The sequence below is a fragment of the Lithobates pipiens genome, unplaced genomic scaffold, assembly GCF_037356315.1.
Source record: "Lithobates pipiens isolate NorthernLeopardFrog02 unplaced genomic scaffold, aLitPip1_a1.2 Scaffold_22, whole genome shotgun sequence".
Classification (NCBI taxonomy): domain Eukaryota; kingdom Metazoa; phylum Chordata; class Amphibia; order Anura; family Ranidae; genus Lithobates; species Lithobates pipiens.
This window is the reverse complement of record NW_027507784.1, coordinates 301,235,519-301,258,676: the sequence shown is the minus strand read 5'-3', so window position 1 is coordinate 301,258,676 and position 23,158 is coordinate 301,235,519. Positions and strand designations below refer to the sequence as shown.

At 43.3% G+C, this 23,158-nt stretch overlaps 1 protein-coding gene across 1 annotated transcript in view; it reads right to left on the bottom strand.

Moving 5' to 3' along the window:
* The window catches only part of CORO7 (coronin 7), a 304,349-nt gene that overhangs the window by 262,309 nt on the left and 18,882 nt on the right, over window positions 1-23,158 (bottom strand). The window contains exons 2-4 of the mRNA XM_077449252.1: window positions 14,648-14,744; window positions 6,128-6,199; window positions 2,823-2,893 (exon numbers count right to left, since the gene is read on the bottom strand). Coding sequence (XP_077305378.1) covers window positions 2,823-2,893; window positions 6,128-6,199; window positions 14,648-14,744 — 240 coding nt within the window. The remainder of the gene's footprint in view (window positions 1-2,822; window positions 2,894-6,127; window positions 6,200-14,647; window positions 14,745-23,158) is intronic.

The window sequence follows — 23,158 nt, the reverse complement described above, 5'->3', positions numbered from 1 at the left end:
ATAGGGAAGCCAGTGCAGTATGAAAACTCCTCTTTCAAGCTTTAACCAGACACTGATAGAAGTAACAAGACTGCTACTGGTATATACTGGTATATGCTGCTAATGAGAAAAAGGATTAGTCCTCTTCGTTCCTCTCAAGACCTCCTGCTCTCTAGCTCCCTCATCACCTCCTCCCATACTCGCCTCCAGGACTTTTCCAAAGCCTCCCCAATCCTATGGAATGCCCTACCCCAATCTGTCCGCTTATCTCCTACTTTATTAGCTTTTAGACGATCCCTGAAAACCTTCTCTTCAGAGAAGCCTACCCCACCCACACCTAACTATTTTCATTTTCTGCATCAGCTCATCCTCCACAGTTATTACCGTATTTGCCGGCGTATAAGACGACCCGGCATATAAGACGACCCCCTAAAAACCTGCACAGTTAAAATGTTTTGCCCGTACTCACCGTTTAAGACGACCCCCGATTCCGAGGCTTCCGACGCTTCATATCCCTCTTCTTCTTCGTTCTTGCTGGAGCCATTTCCTTCTTCCTTCTGGTGCTGGAGCCAATCACGGCGAGCAATGTATTCTATTAATGAATACAAAGCCTGCTGGGATTGGCGGAGGCTGTTACATCATCAGCCCACGCCTCACTCTCAAAGCCAATCGGAGCAGGCTACTGTGTGTAGCCTGCTCGGATTGGCAGAGATTGCTGCTCCAATCCGAGCAGGCTCTGTATTCATTTGAATACATCGCTCACTGGGATTGGTTCAGTGGTATATACTGTATGTAGCCGAAGCTACATACAGTATTACCGGACAGCCAGAAGGCATCCCAGCAGCGGACCCGGCGTATAAGACGACCCCTCCTTTTTGCTCAGTTTTTTTAAGTGTAAAAGGTCGTCTTATACGCCGGCAAATACGGTACCTTTTGTTTCAACTTGACCCTCCCTTCTAGATTGTAAGCTCTAACGAGCAGGGCCCTCTGATCCCTCCTGTATTGATTTGTATTGTAAGTGTACTGTCTGCCCTCATATTGTAAAGCGCTGCGCAAACTGTTGGCGCTATATAAATCCTGAATAATAATAATAATAATAATTTACTAAAATACTGTATTTATGGGCGTATAACACACACTTTCCCCCCTGAAAATAGGGAGCAAATCACGGGTGCGTGTTATACGTCGATATCGTACCTCGAAGGGGGGACAAGCGCCACCAGAATTCACCAAGCCATCATCTCCTGTATGATCGTCTCTCACTCGGCTCTGACATAACACACACAGTCCCGCCTCTGCCACGACAACCACAGGAGCTGGTCCAATGCCGATGGCGGAGGTGGGACTGTGTATGTGACTGCCTAGTGAGAGCTGAATCAACGGGAGATGACAGCTCGGTGATTTCCTGCATGAGAGATGGTGAGGCTGCAGATGGGCATTAGGCTGCATTGATGGGAGATGGGCGCAGGTCAGGTTGCAGATGGGCGCATATCAGGCTGCATTAAGGCTGAAGATGGGCACATATCAGGCTGCCATGAGGCTGAAGATGGGCACATATCAGGCTGCATTGATGGGCACTGACCATTATTTTGCTTCAAAAGTGATTTACCGTATTTATCGGCATATAACACGCACCCCAAGTTTAGGAGGGAATTTTAAGGAAAAAAACTTTTAGGAGGGAAGTTTAGGGGAAAAAAAAAAAAAAAACTTACATTTATATGCCCATCAGTGTCATCTGCAGCCTTGTCCACCATTGCAGCCTTGTCCACCATTGCAGCCTTATGCAGCCTTGTCCACCATTACAGTCTTGTCCCCCATTGCAGCCTTATGCAGTCTTGTCCCCCATTGCAGTCTTGTCTATTTTATTTTCTATTTGTTTTTTATTTTTTTTAAATGCCGCCGCCTTCGGCTCTTCTTGCCAGCTTTTGGCCACCTTCGGCCATTCTCGGCAGCTTTCGGAAGGCGCCGAGAAGAGCCGAAGGCGGGCGAAAGCTGCCGAGAACGCCCGAAGGCGGCCGAGAATGGCCGAAGGCGCCCGAAAGCCGCCGAGAATGGCCGAAGGCAGCCGAAAGCCGACTTGAAGAGCCGAAGGTGGCTGAAAGCCGCCCAGAGGCTCAGAATTTCGGGGGATTGGCGTATAACACGCACCCACGATTTTCCCCTGCTTTTAAGGGGAAAAAAGTGCGTGTTATACGCCGATAAATACGGTATTTTGAAAACAAATTTTTTTTCCTGAAACTTCCCTCTTAAATTGAAGGTGCCTGTTATACGCCGGTGTGTGTTATACGCAGATAAATAAGGTAATTGCATTTCCATGTTCTGTGTACTATGGGAGACCAGATATAGTGAATGCAGGGTTCTGGGTTTAGTAGCACTTTAATGCAGAGTATGCATTCAAAGATAAGTTCACTTTTTATAAAAAATAAAAATAAAATAATAATAATAATAATAATAATAATAATAATAATAAATACACATTTTTTTGCAGGTAAAAACAAATGTGCATTTACTATTATTTTTTGGAGTCTGTAAAGCATTGCACCAGCGATCAGTAGCTGGTAGTTTTTCCATTCAGAGAACACTGAGAACACTGAACCTGGCCATGTTTGTTCCAGAGTGCGACAGCTAGCGGGGGGGCATATATCCTGCTAGCTGTCAGAATGGGGAATCGAGGGCCGGTGCATATGTAATATGTTACAAGTTATACCCTAAATATGGGTGTAACATGCTACAAATGGTGAACTTAACCTTTAAGGTCAAAAACCTTCTAAATTTACAACCACTTTAACTTAGCACACAAAGAAGGCAAGTGATGTCTGAACAGTTGAAATGTTCCTACTCACTGTTTGGTCAGCAGATCCTGTGACCAGCAGATTGTCATCGAAAGGTGAAAAGGCAAAGTCTGTCACCACATCTAAGGGAGCAGAGAGAAGAGACAGGAATAAATGAAAGGAAAAAACATATCAATACATTGGAGGACTGAGACATGAAACTATTCCTTTGGAAGGCAGAAAATAATATTTTTAGAAACATTTTGGCTAGAACCATTGCATCCCAAAATGTCCATCTAACAAACTGATTTTCTATTCTGTCAAGTTCACTTTCTCAGATTTTTTTTTTTTTTTTTTAATTATTGGGCTTAGTTACATTTTCCGGGTGGAATATTTTGTGTGCCATACCTCTATGTAGTTGTTGCGGAGTTGTTCACAACTGTTGATAGGCGTTTGTATTTCCTTTCATTATTGTGTTTAATAAAATAATGAAGTACTTAATCTCACAAGTATTTTGGAAGTGTTATGAGACTTCAGAATTAATGATGCCATTATAACTAAAAAGGAGTATCTTTTTTCCATGCATTTATGCATATATCAATACACCAGATAATCCAGAATACACTCTACACACAAAACACAAGGATTATGCAGACCACGTAGTGAAATTAGCAACTCTAGTATGTTTTTTAATGCGTTCACAACACAAAGATTTATAAGACCATTACTAAATGATATTTCATGCCAGTTAAGAAAATATAGTTTAATTAAACCACCCTATCATTATCCTTACAATTCAAAGTAGCCATACTTAAAGTGGTAGTAAACCCGCTGAGGTTTTTTTTTTTCGTTTTTTTTGACCTGCAAAGGAAAAGGCATAATGAGCTAGTATGCACCGCATACTAGCTCATTATGAAATACTTACCTTAGAACGAGGCCCCAACATCTCGTCCGATCCACACCGAGGGAGCGGACATGTTCCCTCTGCGTGTCTTCCGGGTATCGTGGCTCCGGAGCTGTGAGTGGCCGAAGCCGTGATATCGTCACTCCCGCGCATGCGCACGGGAGATTTCTTTCCGGCAGGGTCCGATGTCTGCCGGACTTTCAGCCGAGAATCCCCTTTGCACATGCGCCGCTGCAATCAGCGGCGCATTGCGAGGGGAATATCTCCTAAACCGTACAGGTTTAGGAGATTTTTTTTACCTACAGGTAAGCCTTATTATAGGCTTACCTGTAGGTAAAAGTTGTAAAAAAAGAGTATACAACCACATTAAAGAGTTCGTAAAGTCTTGTTTTTTTGTTTTTTTTTTGTTTTTAAGGGTTTTCACACAGAGTGTCCTTTTCTGGGTTCCCTCAGCAGCGCTTTCCATGGGGGCACTCGTGCGGGCATGCTCCCGAGTCCTGCTGCTGCGCTTATTGACACAGACACCAGGACTCGGCCCTACCACCCCCCTCCCCCTTCCCTCCGTGTCACTGGATTTGATTGACAGCAACAGGAGCCAATGGCTAGAGCTACTGTGCTTGTCCCCGTAACGATCGGGTTCAGGTAAGTAAGGGGGGGGGGGTGCATAAGGTTTTTCACCTTAATGCATTCTATACATTAAACTCAAGGGTTTACAACCCCTTTAAAGTGGATGTAAATCCTCACTAATACCCAGTGAAGTGAACAGCCTCAGATGATACACAGAGATTTTCTCTTCCTGTTCAACACTGCAGTAAAGCCTGGGCATACAGCCAAGACAGCTGATTGGAGGAAAGGCGCACACCCCCTCTCCTCATAGGTAGAGAGAATTTCAGAGCTGTTTGTTGAACCCTTCAGAGATCTGCTAAAGAATTTATAGCATCCTCCCCAACACAAAACCCCAGCTACTTTTATCATATGTGATGGAGAACTTGTCAGGAGTTATCAGGCTGATAACAGAAGGGAGCAGGAGAGATAACAAAACACTTCAGATATATGTGTCCAGCTCAAATATCATGAATTGGGTTTACATTCACTTTAATAAAAAGCAGGTAGAAATTGTCCCCAGAAGTGTTTAAAGTCATAGTTCACCGTTTGCAAAAACTTTATAAATGCACCCACAATAATAAAAATAACAGTTTTTTACATTTTTTGAATTGAAGCCTGCAGAGTATTACAATCCTGATCAGTGCATCGTGGGTGCAATGCACAGGCTTCTGCATTGTTTACCTCTAGCACCAGGTCTGTACAGACCTTTAGGCAACCCATTGAGGATTTGATTTTCTTTCTATCCATCATGTGTGAAAGGAAAGAAAATTGATTCCCCCTTCAACACACACGTGGGAAGCCTTCCCTGCTGGTAGAACACAATGATCACTGCTAGAGGCTATAGCTGCTATAGCTGCTGACAGTAAATCGCATGCTAAAAATCCAACAGGCTGTTTGCACCCAAGTCAATCAATGGATCGATTTTGGTACAATCAGCCTGCCCATAAATGAAATTTGAGCAGGTCACTCCTGAACTGGCCAAATTTCAATCCAATCCATATATGGCTGGCTTTGGTTAGACCCCTTTCACAGTTTTGCAGGCGATATAGCGTTAGAAATAGCAACTGCAATCCGCCCTAAAAAAGCTGCACCATTGTCTGTAGTGTGAAAGCCTGAGGGCTTTCACACTACAGCGGTGCGCTGGCAGGACGTCAGGGAAAAGTCCTGCCAGCAACTTCTTTGGAGCGGTGAAGGAGCGGTGTGTTTACCGCTCCTCCACTGCTGCTCCCCTTTGAAATCAATGGGGCAGCGCTGTAACCCTTTCTCGGGTTGCGCCACAAATCCGGCGGTAAAACACAGATAAAAAATAGCTGCGTTTTACTGCCCACGCTATGGTCGGTGTGGTGTGAAAGGGGTCTTAAGGAGAGGGAGGAAGTAAACAATGGACTACAAGTGAGGTGACGTCACCTCACTTGTTATTCTTTGAGATCTGTGAACCCCTCTGCTGTTGTGGAAGATAGGAATTTTAGTCTTTCCATTCACAGAGCCCTGCCTGGCCCACACAGACATATCAAATTCTAGGCAAAACAGAAGGCTGCAAGGAGAAGCACCCTACAATTCAGGTAAGTGGGGGCTGGAGTTAAAGGATGGGGGTTTGGGGAACAGAACTATGTTTCATACTACACCCTAAACATGGTCCTAAAGACTTTAACGTTTCCATCATTACATGACTCAATAGTAAAGGTCAAAAGGGAGGAACCACTGAACCCAGGAGAAAGACCTTCTCTAAGTGTTGTTTTCCTTTGGACATCAATCAGAAATGTTTTGCAAATGGAGCAACGATCTAATGAATTGGGCAAGTATTCACTCGCTCCTTGTATATTGTGATCGATAATTATAGGTTTCATCACAAATATCCAAAACATACCTGAGTGGCAGTGCAGGCGAGATGGTGTTTTCTTGTCTTGCTCCACCTGGAGGGAAGTGATCCCCAGCACCCCTAAAAATACAGAAGGGCTCGCATGAAAAACAGCACAATGATAAAGTGAATGTATTTCCAATATCAGTGTGACACATAACAAAACAAATTAGGTGCCTATAAACAGACCATTAAGGCTGGATTCACACCTAGGCATTTTTTGTGCTTTTTGCATTTTGCAGATTTGCACTACAGAACGTGTTCCATAGGAAACAATGTTAAATGGACTGCAGTGCAAATCTGCAAAATGCAAAAATCACAAAAAATGCATAGGTGTGACTCCAGCCTTAAAGCTGAACTTCAGGTCGAAAAAAAAAAAAGAAAAAAAAAAAAAAACACTATTTAGGCCTGATTCACACTTGTGCAGGTTGCAGTTTGCATATTGCAGATGCATTTTGCATTTTTTCAATGCACATCTTTAAACCATTGAAGTCTATGGAACCAAAAACCAGAAAATAATCCCTGGCCCTTTCCATAAAATGCACAGATGTGCACTACATCCATAGGAAACGATGTTAAATGGACTGTAGTGTGTTTCTGCAAAACTAAAAATGCACTAAAAAAATGCATAGGTGTGAACCAGGCCTTGAAGTGTATGTAAGCCCTAAGGCCACGTTCAGTTACATGTGCAGGGCCAATTTTTTCTGGAACAGGGTTGCTCCGGTGTTCCATGCATCTCTATTTTGGCAGTTGTTGCCTATTGGGACACAGGACAGCTGCTGAATCCAACATGATATCCATGTGGGTAAACTGCCCTGAAGACATCCTAGGTAAGTTCCTGGACATGCAATCGCACCCACACGGATGTCATATTGGGACACATTGGCTGGGTCCGTGCATCCGTTGTGTCCCAATAGACAACAATGGGAATGTCAGCACGGGGATGCATGGAACACCTGCAAATCCCCGTGCCAGCAAAACATAGTCCTGTGTGGGACACGCATGTAATCATGAACGAGGCCTTACAATGAACGGCTTTTATTTGCATGGTTTTAGCATGTCCCGTTCACACTTCCTGTATTAAAGAGGAAGTAAACCCTGATGAGTTTACTTCCTCTTTCATTCCCTGCAAAGGTAAAGCATAATGGACTATTATGCATCGCATAGTAGTCCATTATGTGTCACTTACCTGACACAGGAGCCAGCGAAGTCACCGATGTCCCCTGTAGTCCGGCGCATCCATCTTCTCGTGGGTCTCGCTGCTCCGCCGCTGTCATTCGGCGAAGCCCTGATGACGTCACTCCTGCGCATGCGCACGGGAGCCGCCACGTGCGGCATATTCGCCGTTGACGGTGCCGCGCTCAGTGCGCCTGCACGCCACTGTCTACGGCGCATGCGCTGTGGACAGCAGTGCCTGTCTTTCGGCAAATATCACCTAAACCGTGTAGGTTTAGGAGATATTTCTTGGACCTACAGGTAAGCCTTAATCTAGGCTTACCTGTAGGTCAAAGTGTGTTGTAAGGGTTTACAACCACTTTAAGAGCCCTCCTAGTTCTTATCTTGGACTACAGAATGATCAGCCTTTATTGTTTAGAGATCAGAGTGGGAGTGGTTTAGCAAAGGACAACTGGGAGGGCTAACACCATTCAGTCCACAAAATGCAGCCCGCAGGAGGCAAGACTTATACACAGTTCAAATCTCGGTCAGTTCAGCAGGAACCAGCCGAGATCTGAATTGTTAACGGGCAGGCTGCATGTACTAAGCTGATCAATCAACTTGGTTATAACCAGCCTGCCGGATTCTTTTACGATGATCGCTAGAGGCTGCTTTCTGGCCACTAGCAATAATAACCGTATTTTCCCATCTGGGGTGGCATTTTAGTATAGATTGGGTGTAATCAGTTGTGTATAATTGTATTATAAACCACAAAAGTAGCTGGACAGAATTACAAATCCATACACAGATAAAACAGTTCACTTTTATTACAATTGTGTATCTAGCTGTTTGTATAGAGTTCTGTTATAATGAAGGGACACATTTCATGTTGGAAGATCCTCCTATCATACACAAAAGGTATTCAATTATTGTTGTAAATCCTTTAGGAGTAATTTCCTGTTCTCTAAAGAAAAAGTAAAAAATGATCTCCCAAGGGAAAAAAATTAAGACTGCTATTACTGATCCTTTTGTCTGAAAATGCCCGTGACACTCAACCTACTTTCTGCAAGCCCAGTGCATAATGGATACGTGACGGCACAAGGTGGGACTGCCGTGTTCCATCAGATGAGGCGACCTGTCAGATTCCGTAACGGGAGTGACGTTCCATCATAGCCATCTTGGTACACTCCCGCATTCGGCCACACTAAGCCTATAGTCTGAATTCGCCAAGCGGACATCATTTTACACCCACCGAAGTCTTGCATTTTACACTTATTTTTACCAGTAAACTGAGCTTATATCGTGAAATACAGAATTTACAAGTCCGTGATGCTGTTTTGATGTAGAATTTTAACACCAGCGGCAAAAGCCTGCTGATCTCACACGTTTGCTAATCTGACAGAAGACTGCTGCTTTTAAAATTCAACATCAAAACAGTGTCACAGATTTCTAAATACTTTACTTCACGATATAAGCTCAGTTTACTGGTAAAAAAAAAAGTGTGAAAGACAAGACTTTGGTGGGTGTAAAAAGATGTCCGCTTGGCGACTTCAGACTATAGGCTTACTGCGGCTGAGTATGGGGTGTACCAAGATGGCGGTGACGGAACATCACTTCCATTACAATATTTGACGGGTCGCCTAATCTGACGGAACACCTGCACAAATTAGACTTGAGCAAGCATTTCACAGATACAATATATATCCAGGTTTAGGAGTTTTTCTCCAATTTATTAAGCTGCACATGGATATGAGCAGAGTAGAAGTTGATGACCACTGATTGACCACCCTCAATGTGTCTTACACATTGGAAAAGCACTGATCACTATTTTTTCCCCATCATAAAGAGGATGGAAAGGCTGTTTACTAATTAGGCTTTTAATGCTGCCTGCCCATTGCCTTTAGCAACGCTGCACATTAACTTTTTTTTGATCACACAACACCGTATCCTGGGTGGCTCCTGCAACTGGTGGGAGATGACTAACTCCTCCCCCTGACAATGCCCAGAGCATTGGCGCCGGTGGGGTGATATCACTGCTCTAGGACTTCTTTGCCGTTGTCGGCAGACTACTAGAGACCACAAACTATTCAACTTTTTTATCCAATCGATGTGCGATTCAACTAAAATGATCGAAACTGCAAACAATTAAATAGCCATAACTTCCCTTCCGATTGATTGAGACAGTTCGATCGGATTTGAGATTGGAGTCAACAGCCAGGGCAGAATATTATTGATATTTTTCATTAAATCAACAGCACTGAGATACTTTGTTCATAAATAGAATATTTCAAACCGTTTATAAAATTGCATGGTGGAAACAGAGATGTGATTGATAAATTATTATCATAAGTTAGGATCACATCCTATCATTAAGGCCTCATGCACACTGGACGTTAAAATAACGTTATAAAAAAGCCAGTAGCTTTGCAGTGAGTTTTTCAACTTCTTTCAACTTTTTTCAATGTTTTTGCAATAGCGTTTTTCCACATTAGCGTCTTTTAGCTTTTTTTTTTTTTTTTTAAACGCTGGCGAGCGTTGTTTTTGAGTGTTTATCAGTGTTAGAGTATTTTTACAGGTGAAAAACATCTCTCGGAACCCACTAGTTTTGCTCAAAAACGTCACTGCCCAAAATGGCTGATAACAGCCTATGTGTGCATGGACACATAGGATAATATGAAGGAGAGTTTAACCACTTAGGCACTGGACCATTTAACTGACCAAAGAGCATTTTTTGCGATTCGCCACTGCATTGCTTTAACTGACAATTACACAGTCGTGCGACGTGGTTCCCAAACAAAACTGAAGTTCTTTTTTTCCCACAAATAGAGCTTTCTTTTGGTGGTAATTTGATCACCTTTGTGTTTTTTATTTTTTGCGCTATAAACAAAAAAATTGCAACAATTTTGAAAAAAATGCATTATTTTTTACTTTTTGCTATAATAAATCCCCGCAAAAATATACAAAAAAACTTTTTTTTTCCCTTAGTTTAGGCTGATACGTATTCTCCTACATATTTTTGGTAAAGAAAATGTAAAAAATAAAAAATCAATCCAAGCTAGGAGGACTTCTCCCCACATTAAGGCAGGATCTCACAGAGAAGGAAACAGGAGGGCTCCAAATGGTGAAGTATGTATACACTTTTATTACAAAACTCAAACAAATGGAAAGGTACTCACAAACAAAATCAGTTTAAAAACGTCAGATAGCAGTTTAAAATGTTCCCTTTCGTCTCTCAGACGTGGCTTCCTGTATCCACAAGCACTTCCTTCCCACGCGTATCGTCATGTGACTTCATCAGGGATCATGTGGGGAGAAGTCCTCCTAGCTTGGAACTAAGGGTACACCACTGTCACCATCTGAGACCTTGGTCTCTTTATGCTGTTTGCCTTACAGCAGTAAGGTAAGGGGCCACCCTATATGTTAACTGCGGGACACTGAAGAGACACCAGAGTGTGCACCGTTTACGTTGTATTGCACCTGCTACTACGAGAAGCACTTTACGGATTTTTTTGCCACTTTTTTATTTTTTTTTGCAGTTTGAGAGACTTCTACATTTGTTTGCACTGAATATTTCACTATTTAATTTTGCTTTATACACACTTTGTGTGATACTTTATTTATTTGCATTCATCACTTTATGGGTATATGCGATTTCTTTTCTATTTATGCGATTTTATGTGTTTCTATTTACACCGAGTAAGAAAATCTATTTATTGGTATTCATCACTATCACTGGGTGATTTTATGCGATTTTTACTTTGGTCTATGCGATTTTATATATGTGGTTTCTATTTCTTTACATATATTATATATATATTCGTTTGGAATGCTTTGTTGCACTAGTCACTTTGATCACTGATCACGATTTATCACGGGAATCAGAATTTATGCACAGATAATTTATGTTTTTATTGGTTAGCATTTCATGGATTAATATTATTTAGTTTAACCACTTTCAGACCGGTCCAATTTGCTGGTCAAAGACCAGACCACTTTTTGCGATTCGGCACTGCGTCGCTTTAACTGACAATTGCGCGGTCGTGCGACGTGGCTCCCAAACAAAATTGACGTCCTTTTTTTCCCACAAATAGAGCTTTCTTTTGGTGGTATTTGATCACCCCTGCGGTTTTTATTTTTTGCGCTATAAACAAAAATAGAGCGACAATTTTGAAAAAAAACGCATTATTTTTTACTTTTTGTTATAATAAATATCCCCCAAAAATATATAAAAAAACATTTTTTTCCCTCAATTTAGGCCGATACGTATTCTTCTACATATTTTTGGTAAAAAAAAAATCGCAATAAGCGATTATTGATTGGTTTGCGCAAAAGTTATAGCGTTTACAAAATAGGGATAGTTTTATAGCATTTTTATTAATAATTTTTTATTATTTTTTTTTTTACTAGTAATGGCGGCGATCTGCGATTTTTATTGTGACTGCGACATTGTCGGGGACCCATCGGACATTTTTGGGACCATTGTCATTTATACAGCAATCACTGCTATATAAATGCAGTGATTCCTGTGTAAATGACACTGGCAGTGAAAGGGTTAACCAGTGGGTGGCAGTGTAGGGGTTAAGTGTTCCTAGGGGTGTGTTACTAACTGTGGGGGGGTTGGGCTTTCATTTAGTGTACACTGATCTCTGCTCCAATCACATGGAGCAGAGATCAGCGTCACTAGTTGCTAGGCAGAATGAGAAAATGTTGTTTATACAGCATTTCCTCCATTCCGCCGCTCCGTGAGACGATCGCGGGGATGCCCGCGGCGATCGAGTCCGCGGGTCCCGCGTCCGGACTCACGGGGGTCCCGACCAGCGCGGGAGCGCGCCGCCGGCGGCGCGCTCCCGATGGCACGGCGGCAACGAATATTGGACGTACATGTACGCCAATATGCCTGCCCGTGCCATGCTGTCGACGTACATCGTCGTGCGCTGGTCGGGAAGTGGTTAAGGGAGCGCAACACCATTTATTTGATTTGTTGCTATATCGATCAATTTGGTTGTCAACTGTCGATTATCCCTAACGGAAGAGATCGATCGAAGAAAAAAAAAAAAAAGTATTCACGGCCACAGTTTAGGAGCACAGACATAAGATGCAGTTGATGTAAGTGTAAAATATATACAGTATATGTAAAACGCTGTGTAAATTGGCTCTATTTAAACACCTTTAATAATAATAGCCATGTAGACACAATCTGATGACTCTCCAGCCCCTCAGTGCCCCATGGGGCACCTGCACAAAAAACGCTCAGTGGGATGGCAGCAGGTACTGCCGAGGATCTAAAGTTGTACATTTCCAAAAAACTGATATTTTTTACTTTGCATGAAAGATGACAGGAAATGCTGTTACTAAGCATCCCTCTGCCAGATGGTGCAATCATTTTTAACAATGGCCTGTGTGTTGCAGCCTACATAGACTAGATTACATCTCGGCCCTACCAGCTAGATGTGAGAACTATATTCTTATCACAAGGGGTTCTACAATGTCAACTGACCAAAGCCCTGATATCTATATATTTATAGATATATCTAGATATCTATATTTATTTATTTATTTGAAAGGCCAGCACATTTTGCACCCGTTTCTTTTCCTAAGTGAGTTGATTACAGTAAGTGCCGATTCACACAGGTGCAACACGACTTCAGCGCGACTTTGCAAGGTGACTTAAACACAACGTCAACGCGACTTTGAGCAACTTCAAGTCGCCCCCCAGGAAAGGCGACTTTGGCTGTGGCCAATCAGAGAATAATCAGCTCTCTGGGAGGGAGGGGTTTGCCTGGATAAAATAATTTATTTTCCTGTAAAGTCACTTCAATATAGATGGAGATCCAACTTGGAGGCGACTTCCATTGAATTCTAGGGGTACAGGTCGCCTAGAAGTCGCTTTGAAGTAGTACAGGAACCTTTTCTGAAGTCGGAGCGACTTCAGTAGTGTACATTAAGACGGCTCTCATTAACAATAATGTAATTCCCAATGTCGGGCGACTTGAGGGCTGACAAGTCGGATCCCAAGTCGTTGTAGTGTGAACCGACCATAAGTTATAGCTTCTGCAGTTTTTGGGAGATCCACTTTATTCTTCTGGAGACCAAAAACAGGTGTAAAAAGTGCCATGTGCTGGGGTTCTTAAATAAGGCAAATACATACAGAGAAACCCTCTAAAAAGGTGTGACTACATCAGCACTGAATGGAAGTCAAAGTAGATAAAAAATATAATTTATTTGTACAAAAAGAATAAAAACCTTGTGAAACATACAAAAGGACATATAATAGTACGATAACAATTGAAGCAAAGGTAATGACACCTAATGTGTTTCGAGAATTCTTTTTCAAAAAGGTGTCAGAAACAATAATGTAGGTCATCTTTCAAGTTGCTGAAGTTACATCATGTATGCATGCCCCTGTATTAAAAAACCAACAGGATGAGGGCCAAGAGTTACGCTGATGCCCATATCCCACCGGATGACCACCGCCAGGCTGCAAAGCTCTACCTAGGTATCACACTGCAAAAGCTCCCCTGAAGTTTGCTGGAGACAGGGAACACAGGGATCTTCTGGTGTCTATGGAAAGAAGGCCAAGAGAGCAGGTCAAATATTGTTGATGTCAGTTGTGGGGGTCTTTTAAGCTGTAGATGGATAGACCACTGCCAGGCTGCAAAGCACAACCTAGGTATCGCACTTCACCAAATTAGCGATCTAAGGAGCATGAAAGAGAGGCAGCCATTTTACAGGACGTCTTAACAACATCCAATGCTGCTTGGATGTCCTGAGAGCGGGCTGCCTCTATTTCAAGCTCCTTAGATTGCCAATTTGGTGAACCCTACTCATCTAGAGCTTAAAGGACCCCCACAATTGACATCTACAATATTTGACCGGCTCTCTTGCCAATCCTTCAATAGACACTAGAAGATCCCTGTGTTCCCTGTCTCCAGCAATCTTCAGGGGAGCTTTTGCAGTGTGATACCTAGGTTAAACTTTGCAGCCAAGCGGTGGTCGTCGGGTGGGATATGGGCATCAGCGCAACTCTTGGCCCTCATCCAGTTGGTTTTTCTTAATATAGTGGCATGCATAGGTGATGTAACTTCAGCGAAGAATTCCGGAAACACGTTAAATGTCATTACCTTTGCTTCAATTGTTATTGTACTATTATATGTCCATTTGTATGATCCTTAGTATGTTTCAAAAGGTTTGTAATCTTTTTGTACAAATAAATTATATATTTATTTTTTTATCTACTTTGACTTCCATTCAGAGGAGATATAGTCCCACCTTTTAGAGGGTTTCTCCGTATGTTTATGCATTAGGGATGATGGCACCCCACCCACTATAGGCAGATTTTTTTCTTCTTTTCTTACAGAAGGCAAAAAGACTTACCAGGACTGTCAGTATTATAGATTATACGACTGTGTCCACACTTGATGTTGTTCCCACTGGTTGCAGAGGATGCACTTCCGATGTCCCCGATCCATCCCTACAACAAAAGCACATCAGAAGACAGATGACACAGATGTTCTTGTCCTTTCTAAAGCCTAATACACACAATGTGATTATCAGGCGAATGACCGTCCATTTTTTTTGGATCTAGTCTCCATATCGAAAACGAATAGGTTACTAAAGTACGAAAATGCTCGTACGACTGAACAGAAATTCGGAAGTAATGTATGTGTATTGTATTTTTGAACAAAAACTATACTAATTAAATGAAAATCGTAGGATTTGGTTTGTCCCTTCTGAAAATTTCGGACGACTGCTGAGTACATATCATATTATCGCACGATTGCTTCGAAAGCGGTATTTGTTCTAGGATATTCTGATCGCATGTACGGGGCTTTAGGCTGCGTTTTTTTCATGCCTTTATGCGCAACAGGCATTGGGCAGCCCATTCACTTGAATAGGCTGCCCTATGCGTGACAAATGCACCAAAGAAGCTTCTGCACCTTTTGCCTACTGGGCACTTTCATCCCCTTCCTGCCCAGGCCAATTTTCAGCTTTCAGAACTGTCACACTTTGAATGACAATTGCGCAGTCATGCACCACTGTACTCAAACTAAATATTTAATATTTATCATTCTTTTGAGACAGAGCATTATTTTGGTGCCATTTAATCACCACTGGGATTTTTATTTTTTGCTAAACAAATGAAAAAAAGACTGGCATTTTTTGGAAAAAAAGTTTTTCTTAGTTTCTGTTATAAAATTTTGTATATGCTGCACTGATAGGGCAGCACTGATAGGGCAGGAACTGATGGGCACTGATAAGGCTGCACTGATAGGCACACATTGGCAGCACTGGTGGTATAGCTGCACGATTCTGGCCAAAATGAGAATCACAATTTTTTTGCTTAGAATAAAGGGAACGATTCTCTCAGGATTCTTGCAGCGTAACATCTTTCACATTAGACAAAAAAATTGGGCTAACTTTACCGTTTCGTTTTTTTTTTTTTAATCCATTAAAGTGCATTTTTCCCCCCAAAAAATTGCATTTGAAAGACTGCTGCGCAAATACAGTGTGACATAAAATATTGCAACAACCACCATTTTATTCTCTAGGGTCTCTGGTTTTATATGTTTGGGGGTTCCAAGTAATTTTCTAGCAAAAGATAATGATTTTAACTTCAAACCAACAAGTGTCAGAAAAAGGTTTATGCCCTGTACACATGGTCGGACTTTCCAACGGAAAATGTGCGATCGGACTTTTTCCATCGGAATTTCCGACACACAAAGTTTGAGAGCAGGATCTAAGATTTTCCGACAACAAAATCCGATAATTTAAATTCCGATCGTGTGTAGACAATTCCGATGGACAAAGTGCCACGCATGCTCAGAATAAATTTCGAGATGAAAGCTATTGGCTACTGGCCCGTTTATAGTCCCGTCGTACGTGGTTTACGTCACCTTGTTCTGAACGATCAGATTTCCCGACAACTTTGTGCAAGTCTGTGTATGCAAGACAAGTTTGGGCCAAAATCCCTCGGAAAAGAAATCAGACGGACTTTGTCGTCGGAATGTCCGACCGTGCATTAGTCTTTAAAGTGGAGTTCCAATCATATATATTAATTTTATTTTTAATTTTTTTAAATCTCTTACTATTACATAATGTAGATTTACCATTGGTTAGTCTTGTCATTAGGGCACCATTTATTAATATCTTATTTAAAAAGTTACCTTTGATCCATCCTGCTCGGGCATTCCCATCTTACTTGTGGGCAGGTGAAGCCCACAAGCATAAACTTCCGAGATACGGTGCTGCTGTATTCCCAGCATGCACCCCCCCCCTTCTCGCAGATGCATAGTAAGAGCACATAGAGGCGCAGGAAACTTCACAGGTTGCCATCACAATGGGCGTCGTCGTCGGGAGTGCCCGCCCCGTTGTGATGGCAACGAAGATAAACCACCCTTGCCCGGGTCACTTTTGGTTTTGAAATACCACGATTCTAGTCCTCAGCACTGCCCACTGACTCCTGGGAAGTGAGGACACACATCTCCCAGGAGCACTAGCGAGCACAGGCACTGAGGGAAATTACGTCAGGTGCCGCAAAGAGAAAGGGGCAGATTACAAGGGACCACATAGTAACAGGCATGAAAAAGTAAGTAAAAAAAGAAAATAAATACATTTACAAATGTTGTTGGTTATGTTTATTGCTGCTGAATAATTTAAAGTTTATTTTATGGGTGGAACTCCGCTTTAAGTGGTTAAACTTCCCTCATTTACAGACTGAAGGCCATTCCTTTTATCTAAGAATATATATATTATATTATATATAAAAGAAAGGCAATAAAAGAGATATACGTTCATGAGGTAGCATACACTTCATTCAATGGACTCAACCTTTTGCAAGACAGACGATTTTTAAAACTACTGCAGTTCCTGGAGCTGGAGTTTCTTTTTATTGCATGCGCTGTATTAGAGGATAAATCCACCTTAAAGCCATAATAGCTTCCTCTGTTAAAAAAAAAAATACAAAAAACATAAAAGCCATTTTTAACATAATTATAAGGCGCCCTGCAGACTGGGCTTTTCAGTTGCAGGGCACCTGGGAGGGACAGGTGCGGATGCCAGTCCTGCTGAAGGCAGCCTGTCAAAGTTTATGGCAGATAGATGAGGCTGAATGATGTACTATATGGTATCGGTGTTTAGGATCCTGAATGCAAGTCTTCTACAGAAGACACATCTTCCACATTCTGAAATGCTGAAATGCTTACTCATCCTGTTGATTAAGCACAGTGTAGCTGTGCGAAACGAGTCCACCTCTGTACCGGCTACTACAACTGTAATGTGTGTCATTGTTTGCATGGAATATTCAATAAATGGACTTCAATCCCGTCAGTGTGCAGCCAATTTCTTCCTTCATTGAGTGTACAGCATAGCTCCCAACTGTCCTGGATTTGGAGGAACTGTCCCTGATTTAGAGCAATGCCCCTCTGTCCCTCATTCCTCCTCATTTGTCCCTCATTTTGGTCAAGATCCATACAGATGCATATAAAATGCACTTTTAATCTTTCAAAAATTTCCCAGTGCTAAGCCTTTCATCCAATTTCTAAATTGCTGCATTTGTAAAATTTAAAAGCCAATATAAAGGATTAATAGTGGTAAAAAAAAAAGCCAGTGTGGATTTAATTAACCTTTTTTTTTTTTTGGTTAATTCTCATTTAGGGGGCGTGTCCTATGCCTACATACGTTTGCTAGTAGGTGTCCCTCATTCCCATCACAAAACGTTGGGAGGTATGGTATAGGGTTGCCAGATTAGCAGTTTGTGATCTCCACTGACTACACGAGTGCAGTACAACATAGACAGTATACTTACTGCCTTCTGACAATAAAGTGATTAATGGCCTGCTAACATGAATGTAAGTTGAGGTGAGACATGTGCCCCCATGCATTATATAATGAGATGCAGAGCACTGCATTACCACAGCTCATCCATTCTCAGTGGGCCCCAATCACCCCTGTTCCATTTCCTTTTCACTGCAGTGCACTACAATGCAAAGTCGGTATTATAGTGCCTTGTGCTGTAGCCGAAGTGTAGTTTGTAGATGCATTATAAATAATTGGCCTTCCAGTGCTGCTTGGTGCATTACTGTGTTCTACATCAATATCATATCTCTATACGTATATTTTACTGTAAATGGATGGTTTGAATGGGCCCTATCAAACAGGTATGTGCAGCAAATGCCTTCCTTGATCTCAGTACTTATCTGTGGTTACTGTGCAGATGCAGACAAGCCTTATGTAATGTAATGCGATGTTGAACGTGATGACAGCCCTCAAAGTACATGGAAAGCAATAAGCAGAGTAATGGGTTGTATTTGTAAAGTTACTTGGTGAACGTGGGCATATTAAAAAGTCAATGTCTCTTAAAGTGGAATTACATAACTTTTTTTTGTTTTTTTGTTTTTTAAACAGCCCTCTTCGGGTTTATGCCATAATGTGCCAGTATGCACTGCATACTAATGCCGCGTACACACGGTAGGATTTTCCGACGGAAAATGTTCGACGGGAGCCTTTTGTTGTAAATTCCCACCGTGTGTAGGCTCCATTGGACATTTTCCATCGGAATTTCCGTCAAACAAAATTTGAGATCTGGATCTCAAATTTTCCAACAACAAAATCCTTTGTCAGAAATTCCAGTCGTGTGTACACAATTCCGACGCACAAAGTTCCACCCATGCTCGGAATCAAGCAGAAGAGCCTCACTGGCTATTGAACTTCATTTTTCTTAGCTCGTCGTAACGTGTTGTACGTCACCGCATTCTCGACTTTCGCAATTTCCGAACAACTTTGTGTGATCGTGTGTATGCAAGACAAGTTTGAGCCAACATCTGTCGGAAAAAATACATAGATTTTGTTGTCTGAATGTCCGATCATGTGCACGGGGCATAAGACTTACGTGTCAAAGGATGCCCTCCAGCACTGCGCTCCTGTTCTTCCTTCCAGGTTTGCATGCGCATGGGAGTCACTTTATCACGGCACAGAGTAGTGCCATAAATGTACTCTGAGCTGCACAGCTCAGAGTACATTACCGCTGACAGGCAGAGGGAAGCATTTATAACAGAACAGGCCACTAGGGACTTTTCTATCATAAAAACTCTGCCAGTCAAGAGTTTTTCAAAATATGAGTTTAAAGTGGTTGTAAACTCTCCCCCACAACTTTGTCCCATGTAAATCAGCATTAAAAACCCCTAATGAAGACTGCTTGTAGATATCTCCTTACTTGCATAGTATTGTTGTAATCATTTTTGTTCTTTAGAATGATGTCACGGAGCATGCCCAGATCTCCCCTGATTTACGGCACACTCTGTGTACTTGTCTATCTATTACCAGGACTTCCTAAGGCACACAACACTGAAATCCCAGGAGACTGCAGAATCATTCAGAGCTTCCTCCTACACCCCATGTGACTTAACATGCAGTGTAAACCAGGGCATCAGACAGCATTACTGCAGTCTTATCAGCTGAAGCTGATAAGACTGGTATCACACAGGCAAACACTAGATAATCAGCATAAGTAAATACTAGGAAATAAAACAAGTCAGCTATGGACAGGGAAGGAGGGTTGCCATAGAAACATTGGATTGAGAAGGAGGCTTGGTTAAAAGTACAGGAAGTGCTCAATGTAAGGGCGGAAATACACTCCACTGTGGACTCAGAAAACAATACTTAAGATGGCACTGCCTAACCCCAGGAAACAAGTTTTTTAAAGTTTCTTTAACCACTTGAGATCCGCGCTATAGTAAAAAGACGTGTATAGCGCGGATCTCAATTTCCGGGACTACGTCTATTGACGTAGTCCCCTTTAAGAGTTCCCCGCGCGCTCCCGGGAGCGCGCATCGGGGAAAATCTGTGTTGGCCGTGTCCGCTGGACACAGCCAATCACAGATCGCTGTAAACGGCCAATCACAGCGGCAGTTTACAGCGCGATCGCCTCCTCCAATGGGTGATGATCTCAAATGTAAACAAATGAGATCATCACCCATTGCCGAACGTGTCTCCTCACACAGCGATAGCGTGTGAGGAGACCGAAGGTGTTTGTGAGTGTAAAAGTGACAGTAAACTGATAAAAAACCCACCTGTGCCCAGATCTACCCTGCCAGTGCCCAGATCTACCCTGCCAGTGCCCTGCCAGTGCCCAGATCTACCCTGCCAGTGCCCACCTGTGCCCACCTGTGCACCGCCAGTGCCCACCTGTGCACCGCCAGTACTCCATCTGTGCACCACCAGTGCCCGCCAGTGCCCCGCCAGTGCCCGCCAGTGCCAATCGGTGCCCATCTGTACCAATCGGTGCCCATCTGTGCCTCAGCAGTGCCCATCTGTGCCGCCTAAGCAGTGCCCATCTGTGCCGCCTCAGCAGTGCCCATCTGTGCCGCCTCAGCAGTGCCCATCTGTGCCGCCTAAGCAGTGCCCATCTGTGCCCATCTGCTGCCTTATCAGTGCACATCCGTGCAATAAATCAGTGCACATCTGTGCCGACCTATCAGTGCCCATCTGCTGACTCAGCAGTGCCCATCTGTGCCGATTCAGCAGTGCCCATCTCTGCCGCCTCAGCAGTGCCCATCTGCCGCCTCAGCAGTGCCCATCTGCCGCCTCAGCAGTGCCCATCTGCCACCTCAGCAGTGCCCATCTGCCACCTCAGCAGTGCACATCCGTGCAATAAATCAGTGCACATCCGTGCAATAAATCAGTGCACATCTGTGCCGACCCATCAGTGCCCATCTGCCGCCTCAGCAGTGCCCATCTGTGCCGCCTCAGCAGTGCCCATCTGTGCCGCCTCAGCAGTGCCCATCTGTGCCGCCTCAGCAGTGCCCATCTGCCGCCTCAGCAGTGCCCATCTGCCGCCTCATCAGTGCACATCCGTGCAACAAATCTGCACATCTGTGCAATAAATCAGTGCACATCTGTGCCGACCCATCAGTGTCCATTTGTGCCACCTCAAAAGCGCCCATCTGTGCCACCTCAAAAACGCCCATCTGTGCCACCTCATCAGTGCCCATCAGTGCTACAATGGCTAAACGCGTCTTTTCCGCTGAGGAGGCGTACCAAATTATTTCCGCGGCCGACGAGAGCAACGGGGAGCTCTCCTCTTCCGATTCCTTTTCGGATTCGGATTCTGAAGACGTAACTTATGAGCCAGTCCTCAGCAGTGAAACACTGACTGATGAATCCGAGGAGGAAGATATCCGGCCCATCAAGCGAAGGCGTTCTAGTGAGGCAGTGCCGTCCACCAGCACCGCAGTGCCGTCCACCAGCACCGCAATGCCGTCCACCAGCACCGCAATGCCGTCCACCAGCAAGAAAGGCCAAGTACCAGTGGGGTGTCATCTCAGCCCCAAAGGGTTAGGAGCCATGCTGGCCTTCCCTATGCCCTTCAGAACCCCTTGTGGCTTCCTCCTAATTCAGGAGAGGCCAATGTTCCCCCTTTCACCGCCCAGCCAGGAGTCCAGGTGGACACGGAGAATTTTAGCCCCATCGATTTTTTTAATTTAATTTTTACGGAGGACATGTTGGCGTCAATTGTGGCCCAGTGCAACCTGTATGCACAACAATTTATTTTTCAAAATCCGACCTCCTATTATGCCCGTCCCTACGAATGGAGAGACCTAACGGTGGAGGAGTTCAAGCTTTTTTTAGGCCTCACATTTAATATGGGACTCAACAAAAAAAACCAATTACGTACCTACTGGTCAACCCACCCCCTCCACCACTCACCGCTCTTCTCCGCGGTAATGCCCAGAACCAGGTATCAGATGATCCTGAGGTTCTTACATTTCAGTGACAATTCCCAATGCCTTCCACGAAATGATCCAAATTTTGACCGCCTTTACAAAATTCGACCAATACTAAATTATTTTTCTGAAATATTCCCCAAATTGTTTACCCCGGACCAACACATATGTGTGGATGAGTCCCTTATTAAATTTAGTGGCAGGCTTAGGATGAAGCAATTTATGCCCAGCAAAAGGGCCCGCTATGGGGTGAAGGTCTACAAATTATGTGACCGAGCCACAGGGTACACATATTCCTTCAAGGTGTACGAAGGGAAGGACACCCAGCTACAGCCCCCTAATTGTCCGGATTATTTGGGATCCAGCGGAAAAATTGTTTGGGACCTCATATACCCCCTACTGGATAAAGGCTACCACCTCTATGTAGACAACTTCTACACATCTCTGCCCCTGTTCCACAACCTTCACCGGAAGAAGACGCCAGCATGTGGCACTGTAAAAAAGAACCCGGAAGGGCTTTCCTCAAAGTCTGGTGAACAAGAAGCTGCGGAAAGGAGAAACCGCAAGTCTAAGAAACAAGGAGGTTCTGGCAGTGAAGTGGAGGGACAGAAGGGATGTGTATATGTTGTCTTCTATCCACAACGATACCTTCGTAGAAATCCCCAGAAGGAATGGCCCCGTAAAGAAACCCAAATGTATTTCAGAGTATAATTTGTTCATGGGAGGAGTCGACTTCAACGACCAAATGATGGAACCATATCTGGTCTCAAGACGGACATATCATTGGTACAAAAAAGTAGTAATTTATTTTTTTCAATTGGCCATTTACAATTCATAAGTAATTTACAGCAACGCCACCCAAAACCCCAAACGTTTCTTTGGCTACCAGGAGGAAGTTTTCACAGCCCTTATTTTCCCAAACGGCCCACCAGAAAATATCAGATCAGACGTTGTAAGTCGACTCTCCGAGCGCCACTTTCCGGATAAAATTCCCCCCACACCAGCAGGCAAAAGACGCCAAAAAAGATGTAAGGTGTGTACCAAAGCAGGAGTCAGAAGAGACACATCTTATTATTGTGCACAATGTCCTTCCCAACCAGGCCTCTGTATAGGCGACTGTTTTCGGCGTTACCATACTTCAATAAATTTTTAGTGAAGTATGGTA